This window comes from Gastrolobium bilobum, unplaced genomic scaffold (genome assembly GCF_033153095.1).
Source record: "Gastrolobium bilobum isolate Gb01-03AN ecotype WA unplaced genomic scaffold, APGP_CSIRO_Gbil_v1 utg24955, whole genome shotgun sequence".
Lineage (NCBI taxonomy): Eukaryota > Viridiplantae > Streptophyta > Magnoliopsida > Fabales > Fabaceae > Gastrolobium > Gastrolobium bilobum.
In genome coordinates, this window is record NW_026897695.1 from 59,727 (window position 1) to 69,438 (window position 9,712).

The 9,712-nt window shown below is 37.2% G+C and overlaps 1 protein-coding gene across 5 annotated transcripts; it reads right to left on the reverse strand.

The window, feature by feature from the left end:
• Positions 1-2,801: 2,801 nt before the first annotated feature.
• Positions 2,802-8,414, reverse strand: LOC133309373 (uncharacterized). Of its 5 annotated transcripts, none has more exons than XR_009751313.1 (4): positions 7,872-8,414; positions 6,810-6,872; positions 4,339-6,240; positions 2,802-3,498 (listed from the first exon to the last, which is right to left on the reverse strand). XR_009751313.1 is itself a non-coding variant. In XM_061510134.1 (3 exons), the coding sequence occupies exon 3, from the start codon at positions 5,239-5,241 to the stop codon at positions 4,561-4,563; it is 681 nt and encodes a 226-aa protein (XP_061366118.1). In that variant the 5' UTR covers positions 5,242-6,240; positions 6,810-6,872; positions 7,872-8,414; the 3' UTR covers positions 2,802-4,560. The 5 variants fall into 5 exon arrangements, 2 of the variants coding, with proteins under 2 accessions (XP_061366118.1, XP_061366119.1); XR_009751315.1 differs by having other exon boundaries at positions 4,339-4,401; positions 7,872-8,412; XR_009751314.1 differs by having other exon boundaries at positions 2,802-4,401; positions 7,872-8,411.
• Positions 8,415-9,712: the final 1,298 nt, after the last annotated feature.

The following is a 9,712-nucleotide window of genomic DNA, read 5'->3' on the forward strand; positions in this document are numbered from 1 at the left end:
CCTTTGTATTTTGACCTTAATTTCAGGATTTTCATTAATCCTTCCGTTTAATCCATATTTAATATATTAATATATGTTTTAGAAATGCGAGGTGTTATATTCACCCCTCCTTTTAGAAATTTTGTCCGCAAAATTAGCATCGTACCGGTCCACTAAATCAGGATATAGCTGGAGAATCCCGTCCTTCCGCTCCCAAGTAGCCTCCCCATGTGTGCGTCCTTACCATTTTACTTTCGTCACAGGCATAATCTCATTTTTGCGGTATCCATCATTCCCGAATCCTTCACAAACACTTGCCACTTCCGGTGATATGGCTTTTTATTTCACTATATTTAAAATTTTTCATAGGCCGCGGTTGCACTTTCACTAATTTATAGGTAATAATATAGCTATACTACAAATTGGCCTGCCTAACCTCACTTCGTTTTCATCTTTATCTATTTTTCTGGCTCAAGATCATGCATAACAACATCAGACGGCCTCCAAGTACATTTATCGGTCATTTCCTGAACATTTTAACTCCCTTTTCTATAGTAGTTCAATTCTTTCGCTGTAAATACTATTTCAACAATACCACAACATACAAATTCTTTCCACTAATGATACTTATCTTACAATTTCATTGATGTCTTAGCTTTTCCACTAAGCATATACGTTCTAATTTCAACGATACCCTACAGTATCCTATAATCCCAACTCACAGTGAAATCTATACTTATATACTTTACTTTACTTTATGACATGTCTCCACATCTTCTTAGATAATCACCACTATGTTTTCTCTTAGTGATACAGGGATTAACAACCCTCATCATAGTTTATACTTCATGTCAGTCACTTCAAAGTCTTCATCCATAAATCCATTCATTAACTTTTCATCTACAACTTTATATCTATAATTCACACCCATTGTTCATCTATTTATCAACTTAGTCATCTTAACTCTATCAACTTAGCCATCTCAAGCTAAACACAAAATTCCATTAATAACCTCTGCATCGAAGGCATTATGCCTAATATTTTCACCAACTAACCATTTTTAACTTTTCATTCAATGCCAATATTGTAATTTAAACATATGTCCCACTTCTTTATACCTTAATTTCATAATCATCGACCTTTGGTCATGGATGTCCATCTTGATATACTATATCATATTCTTACATATAAGTCCCATCACACAGGAATTTCCCAAACATAACTGTTTAATATCATCTGGAACTAATTTCATCCTTAAATCAATTTCTAAACTTCTATCCATATATTGTATCTCCCAAGAATATTTTTCTCCCACCAAGCACATATAAACTTATAATACTCTAAGTTACTTTACCGAGTTATCAACCTTTTCTTCAACCGAACATAATTTATGTCACCAGTCATTATTACTGGACTTTGTCACAACTAACTTCTCATTGAAGGCCATCAGGCCATCGTCGTAACTTAACATCTCATTATCACAGGCCTTCCTAAAGGAACATTTACTCAATCCATCAGTACTAGAAGAGTTGTTATTCCTTTCACATAGGGTGAGAATCCCAACAAACTTCACAACATCACGTGAAACCAAAATCCATATCATCATGCTTGGTGAACACACACTACGGAATTCTCTGAGATCACACCTCATAAATCCTACTCATGATGCCTCACATCTTCTATCCAATTTGACATATTGTTGTCCACTTAAAATTACTTGACATCACATCTTACGTTTCTCACATGGCACATTTTCAGTTGTGCGGTAACATAATCCATCTCTTCTATACCAGCAATCATCTCAAGACCAAATACTTCCTCGTACCATAATCCTCAGAGAAGATAACAATAGTCTCCGAGAATATAATCCGCACAAAAAATAAGGAGTCTCCGAGAACATACTCCGCACAAAGATCACAATAGTCTCCGAGCACATAAGCCACACAGAGATAACCATACACTCCGGGCACATAAGCCGCGTAGAGATAGTAATATCAAGCCGTATAACGTGCACCCAGTACACATGGGAATTCATATTTATAACATATCTGTATATAACGACCAAATGTGTACCCAGTACACTCTAGATCACACATGGACCCAGTCCATTTGGTGTCTGTATCATATCCGTATACAACGGCAAGATGTGTACCCAGTACACTCCAGATCACACATGGACCCAATCCATTTGGCATTGATGCTCACCGGCAAGTGTACCGATCGCACAAGTAATATAATGAGTAAGTAAAGTATCGTCTCCACAGGGATTGTAAACCAAGTACTACAATAACCAGTCCCCTTAAGTTGGAAAACTCGGTTTGTTGTTCAGAAAATTGTGAATTGAATTTTAGTAACGATATGGAATAAAGACTTGTTTTTATATTTTTATTTAATAGAAATAAAACAATAACAATGAGAATTGGTTTAAAAAAAATATGAGAAATGTATTGTAGCTAGAGCGCACTCACCTTATTATCCCCACTTCTTACTTTGGATTGATTTACAAAATTAATTTATAAAATTACTCGGATAAATTATTATCTAAAATAATTAGTTAAATCCCAATCCCTTGGCAATTTAACCCTTTAATCCCCAATTGGAATCCTAATCCCTTAGCAACCCCTGAAAATTAAGCAATGAACTCTATAATTTAGGCATCCGCAATTCAATACACATCTATTCCTAGCATGCATATGAACCGTTATCCTACCCCCTTTCAGGATGAAAACCCCAATATCCCTATCTAGGGTTGTAACCCTTAGACTATTATCAACTATTAGAGTGATCAATTCTAATAAAGAAAATATCAAATACGAACAAGGTAGAGATAAAGAGAATTATATAAACGAGCAATTATAAATCAATCCGCGTAACAAGGGTTCACATAGGGTTTGTGACCCTAACTACAATAAAAGAAAACTAGCCAAGCATAATCATGGCTAAAAATAATCCAATATTCAAAAGCATAAAATTAAGAAGAAAAGAGAAGAAGAAGAACTGTAGAAGAATCCTCCTGAGCTCTGCCATCAGTCTCCTTCTGAAGAAAAATAGGTCTGACTCCCTAATTATGTCAAAAGGATCCTATTTATATGACTCTTTTCCTTCTTCCAAAAATACCCCCGAGATAACACGGTACTTCTATCCCGCAACCCGGCGCCGGTTTGGCGCACGTTTGCGCCAACTTCCTGCCCAATGTATGCTGCAATTCGGAACCAATTCCCGTGACTCAGCGCCAGTTGGCGCCATTCTTCATCTTTTGGGTGCCATTTGGCGCCAATTTCCTTCTTTGTGGGCGCCTAGTGGCGCCATGGTGCTAGGAGGCACCATTTGCTTCATGATTGGGCGCCTAATGGCGCCATGCACAAGGTCTCCGCTGCAAAGTTCGCAATCTGGCGCTGGTTTGCGTCAGTGTGGTGCCAACATGCGCCAAATCTCTGGCATTTATACTGTGATACAATTGTGCGTGTGGAGTCGCGTCAACAGGCTTTTTATAATTTGTAATTTTCACTCCTCTTTTTCCTGTAAAAACACAACCAAAAGATGAATATTATTGACATAGAAAGAATCAATATAAATAGCAAATATGTATTTAAATTGCTCTCTTATGATTCAATTCTTTTCAATTTTAACATGAAAAAACCACACTTGCCAGAAGCACATCAAATCATTCACAGATTTAAACGTTGCTGTCCCCAGCAATGTACAAGACTCAATACAGGAAACAATCAATTATTCCAACATATCAGTAATTCAATCTCAATTAAGGTAAGTCACATGGATATAGGCTAAACCATCAATCAGGAATTATGAACAAAAAGGCTCAAGCTCAAAGGGGTTAGCAGTGGAAAAATTCATACAGGTGGGTTATTTTTGGCCAATAGCTAACAAGAACAAAATGCCTTTATCATATCAACCAATGCATGCATCTCAGAGAAATAGAGCAAGTTCTAGAATGCTATCACAATGAGGTCTCTCAGAATAAAATAAGTGTTTAAGCACAAAACCTCACCAGCTATGATGTCAAGCTAGACTTCCAAAAGAAACATCAGGCATCATTAATCATTCAAACACAAAATTCAGACAAACGAGCAATCATGAAGTCTACTCATGCCCATACAATATCATGCCAGAAGTTCATACAAAACATATTTCCTAGGATGAATCAGGCAAGTTAACTAGGGAAAGCATATCTAAACCTGGGACTTGCTCAGAAAACATGTTCAAAAATTTATTTATTTATTTATTTATTTTTTATATATATCACACAAAATAACTATAAAAATTAACTAAGAAAATTAAAAGAGTTAGAGTATTTCCCCTGATAGAAGAATTGCAGTTCTCAGGTGCAAGCCTGCCTACCATTCCCAGATTTAGAGAATTGTTGTCCTCAGCAATAATTAAACCACGAGAAAGAAGAAAAACCTACACAATAGAACAAACAGTGGCATATAGAATAAACTATAATGCACACAGTAAAACATCAGAGAGAAATAAACCAACACAAAATAAAAATAAAAAAATAAAAATACGAAACTGAAAAATAAACTAATATACAAAATCTCCATCAGCAAGGAGATATGATCAACCCTCCATGTCATCCCCCTCAGCAGCGTGGGATGATTCAGCAAATGGAGGATCTGGTGGTGCTGGATGCCTTGGTGTATGAGACCACAATTCCCAGATTTGTTCCAAAATATTAATCCATGCGAGGAACTCTTTGAAGCTTTGGTTTTTTCGAGAGATAGAGTCTCGGTGTCTCTTGTCAAATTTCAGCTCCCGATGTCTCTTCCAACTCGTATCAACGAGTTTCACCACTTCCTTTCTTAGTACCTTCTTCAGCATAGGATGACGCCTCCTTTTAGATTTCCTCCCAGGTTTGTCATCATCCTCATTGAGAATTTTGTTCGTATGGGAAAAGGGATCTTTATTTTTCAATTCAGTTTCCTCTTCCTTCAGTGCTTCAATCACCGCCTCCTTATCACCCAAGAAGACATTCTTTTGAGGTTGAGGAAGCTCCTTCAAATCCACCTTTATGGCACCATCTTCCTTGGCATCATCCGCTACACTTTGTTTTTCCTTTACTTCAAGACTAAAACAATCATCTTTGTGAGAAGACTGTTTTAAAGAATCAAAGACGTTAATGGTAACGGTCTCTTCATTCATCCTTAGCTCAAGCTTCCCGTTTTCAACATCAATCAATGCCCGAGCAGTGGCCAAGAAAGGTCTACCCAGCAAAAGAGGCATCTCAGCTCCCCCTTCCATGTCCAACACTACGAAATCAGCAGGAAAGATGAACTTGTCTGCCTTTACAAGAACATCTTCAATAATACCACTAGGCTTCCTCAAAGACTTATCAGCAAGTTGAAGAGATGCCAAAGTGGGCTTTAACTCGGTGATCCCCAAGGATTTACAAACAGAAAGGGGTATCAAATTAATGCTAGCCCCAAGATCGCATAATGCACTGCCAATTTTTGTGTCCCCAATGTAACACCCTCTCTTGTAGGCCTCCAAGAGAGTTGTTTGCTAAGCGGAATTAGAGTTCTTTAATAGTATTTTAGAGACTGAAAAAAAATCGCTTTTACATTGCCAATTAAAACTAAAGAGGGGATCTGGTTAATTACTAAAATCAGAATACGCAAAATTTCTTCAACTTACTAAAAATATAAATTTCCTGATAGACCTTGCTGTCTTTAAAAATTCGTATAAAATCCAGTTCAACAATTCAAAAATATATTCTTTGTAATATGGAAACTAGACATCTGGGGCTTCACGTTCATATAAAATAATAGTGGTTTGGAGTTCGTTTGCCCCTCGAAACATAACTCGCAAAATAAGAGAGAAAATAGTGGAAATATCACAAATGTCCTGGCTGGTAAAATTCATAATAAATCGATCTTTCAGAATTTCTTTGCAAGGTTTATATATAATGAAACTAGACACCTGGGGCTACGCGTGCATATAAATTATAAGAAAATCGGAGGTCCATAGCCCCAGTACGACAACTTACAAAGTGCTCGCAAAGACTTTTCAAAACTCAGCATTTAGATAACATGTCAAAATCCTTTTCGCAAATTTCAACATCTGTTTCCAAAATACTTGCTGGTCATAAAATCGTAATGCAATAATAAAATCATAGTTCACAGTAATAAAAGCTTCTCAATTTCATACAGTCATCCATAAAATATCACATCAATAGCAGCATGCCCAAAATAGTAGAAGCCAACAACAAATATCCAAGTCCTCAAAAGCTTTTACGTCCTCCTGCCATTTTGTAAAAATAGCAGCCCCAAAGGGGTGAGAGAAAATCCCAGTAGTGTCGAAACAAAACCATAATGCAACAATATTAACTTGGCAAAAAACCATAAATAGTCACTTCAAACATTTAATCCTTTTCATCATATATCATAACGCGTATATAACGCCCTTTTTCCTTTACGCTCATAGCACCATCGTGCGCGTAGCATCACAGTGGGTATTCCTAATGGCTCCCATGAAGGTGAATCCCACTGTGGAACCTATGCGGACTGAAGCCAAGTGTCCCCTCTCCTGGTACCAGGCATGCCTATATGATGCATGCTCAGTCACATGTCCTCAATACAAATATATATATATTCAAGATGTCATGAATCAAGTATACATGCCATGTTATTCAATCGCACCCAACAGAAAAATGTATTATGATGTAAAATGCATGCATATATCATATCATCCTTTCATATTCTTACCATTGGCTCATCATCATCATAACATACATAGGACAAATGTGAGCAACACATCACAATTCCATACACTAGCCAATAGTCACATTAGGTAATACCGTCTACACATACCTTATGTCCATGCAATAATCAACAGCACCAAAATTCAGCCCACTCAATAAGAATTACGTGCACCTAAATACATGCGGTACAAGTCAGAATTTTATTCATACATTCCTATTATTTATAAGAAATTCGCATGCCTCTTATTCTTGTATTTTATTCGATTTACCATACTTCTTGTGCATCACCATTTTCTGCCTTACCATTATTTAATAACATATTATCATACTGTCCTATTAATTTAATTCGAGCAAAACTTGATACAACAGCATATACCAACTAGACCAATTTAGAATTTCTAAATAATCTTTTCTATAATTTACAAACAATTTCTATGCCACCTAACTCTTGTATAGCATCGCTTTTCATGTTTTTCATGACGAATAATTTTCTGATTTCATGCTAATTATTCTAACTTGTAACAATAACAAATCCTAGGTTTTTCCTTGTATACCAATTCGGTTTTAACCTGCTTATTACTCTAAACAATTTCGGGTTTCACATTAATTTATTTCCAATAAGTAACAGCGAATAGTTTCGACATATTCAGAATTGGATTTTAGAATTAAAAAGGATGCTCGTGGTATTTATTTACATACCCAACTCTGTTAAACTTAAGGGTGCGCTAAAGGGGTTCTGTACACTTACATTCCACACATGTAAACCACTATTAATTTGCCTAACCCACTGTTATCAAGTGATCTACCCATGGGCTCCTATGTATGTATTTTCGACTTATACAGTATGCTTCAACTAGGATCTTTTAATTTTCATTTATATCGCCTTCCCTAGATGGGTTAAGAGTACACTACTAAGGTTTTAGCATGCTGTCTTCATGGTTGAAACACATGCCAGACTTGCTATGTTTTCAAGTCAAAGAGCAATCCCTAAAACAGTAAGGGCTCTCTTCCATGTTCCAAAATAGGTTCTTTGTTTGCATGCAACAAGAGATCATGGGTTAACCAACTAGACAGAAACCAAGGAAAGGAAATGACAAACATAACTCCTCTATAAATGGTTTTAGAGACCGAAACAGTAAGGAAACAGGGGACTAATTTTACTCTACGTTACCTTATTACATGTGACCAAAGGTTCTTAAATGGTCACGGGGCAGCAACCAAAAGATGTAGCAGCTTCTGCCCTCTCTCAGCGCTCCTATAGTTCTGGCTTCGGCTGCATGCGAGGGGAAGTTCCATGGAGGGACAGAGAGAAATGGTGAGGTGCATGTACAGAGAGGCAGTACCTCAACTCCTTGCTAGAGTAATGCCCTTTCCTTTGAAGTTCAAGGCTTCTGCAAGGGATGAGAGTGATGTAAAGTCTCGGAGGTTTTCTTTTGTGTTACTCTCAAAAGAGCTCACGGTCACAAGGAATAAGAGAGATTTGGTTTGCTTCTAATCCATGGAGTGAGCAATCAGTTTGGAGACTCTCACTTCAGCGTCTAAGGGAAGAAGAAAGCTAACGGGAAAGTATCCAGTCTTCGGGTTGGCCTTCTTCTCTTTGCGCCTATGAGGAAGGAGAAGACAGCAAGGTTTGCCCAACATTCTGACCAAGTGTATCTAACTCAGATTTGTAATACTACTCCTATGCGCACAAACGTAGGGAGGGAGATGATTTAAGGACCAATGATAAAGCATGCATGTAGGTCACTCTCCCTTCATTGGTGGTAAGTGGTGTCAAGGCTGACTTGGACTTAACACACACACCCATTCATCAAAATCCTCTTTCAATCCTAAACGCACCAATGGTGGAGGGATAAGGTGGTTGGATGTTATCATGTGTGTCCACTTGGCTAATGTTTTAGTACTACACAAACTTTATTAAATGATAAATGGTAAAACCTAATGGATCATGGCTGATCTAAGCCCTTCAAGAGGACCCTTGGGCCGTGGCCCTTAATGGGAAGTGGGCTCCAAATTAGTGCCCTAAAGGTTCACCCCTCACATATCATATCCTACTAATTATTTACTAAGGGTTTATTTTTTTTTATTTTTTTTTTGTAATGAAATTAATCACATATTTTTAATGAGTACTCATATAAATTCTACGTAGTGTCATGCTTTCTATGTATTATAATTAAATTATTCCCATCCTCATAACTAGAATTTCACATGTGTAAAATAGGTACTCACCTTCCATGGTAACACCAAGAATTCCCTAATTTTAATTTAACTTCGTCCTAGAGCAAACATTTATATAATCCGAATGCATATACTCCACCACATTCCTAATTGCAATTAAAATAGATTCCTAATTAGACGGGATGTTACACCCAATTTCAATAGAAATTTTGAAACTCCCTGGATCACTGAGTTTGGGTGGGAACTTCTTCTGTATGATGGCACTACACTCCTCAGTGAGTGTTACAATTTGGCATTCCTGCAGCTTATGCTTTTTTGATAACAAGTCCTTCATGAACTTGGCATAATTAGGCATGCAAGCCAAGGCTTCAGCAAATGGAAGATTGATATGAAGCTTTTTGAATATATCAAGGAATCTGACATATTGTTGCTTCTGAGCATCCTTCTTGAACCTTTCAGGATAGGGTGCCATGGCTCTCACATATTCAGGACTTAGCTCAAACTTCTTCTTTTCAACTTGCTTCTCCACTTCAGCAGGTTTTTCAATTTCTTTTTCTTTTGTGGGCTCACCTGCAGTATCTAGTTTCTTCTCAGCTTCCACATTTATGCTCGGCTTTTCTAGAGTAGCCACCACTTTGCCACTTCTAGTTGTGACAAACATACAATCTTCCTTGGGATTTATAATTGTGTTACTAGGGAAATTACCTGGAGTTCTATCAGCAACTTGCTTGGCCAGCTGGCCAATTTGATTCTCCAGATTTCTAATTGAAGCACTCATGTTTCTGGTATTAGCCCTAGTCTCTTCCATGAAAGCATTTGTATTTTTTGTATTGG

Excerpts from the sequence above, each read along its gene's own strand:
- LOC133309373 (XM_061510135.1), bottom strand. The coding sequence starts at position 5,241 with ATGGAAGGGGGAGCTGAGATGCCTCTTTTGCTGGGTAGACCTTTCTTG.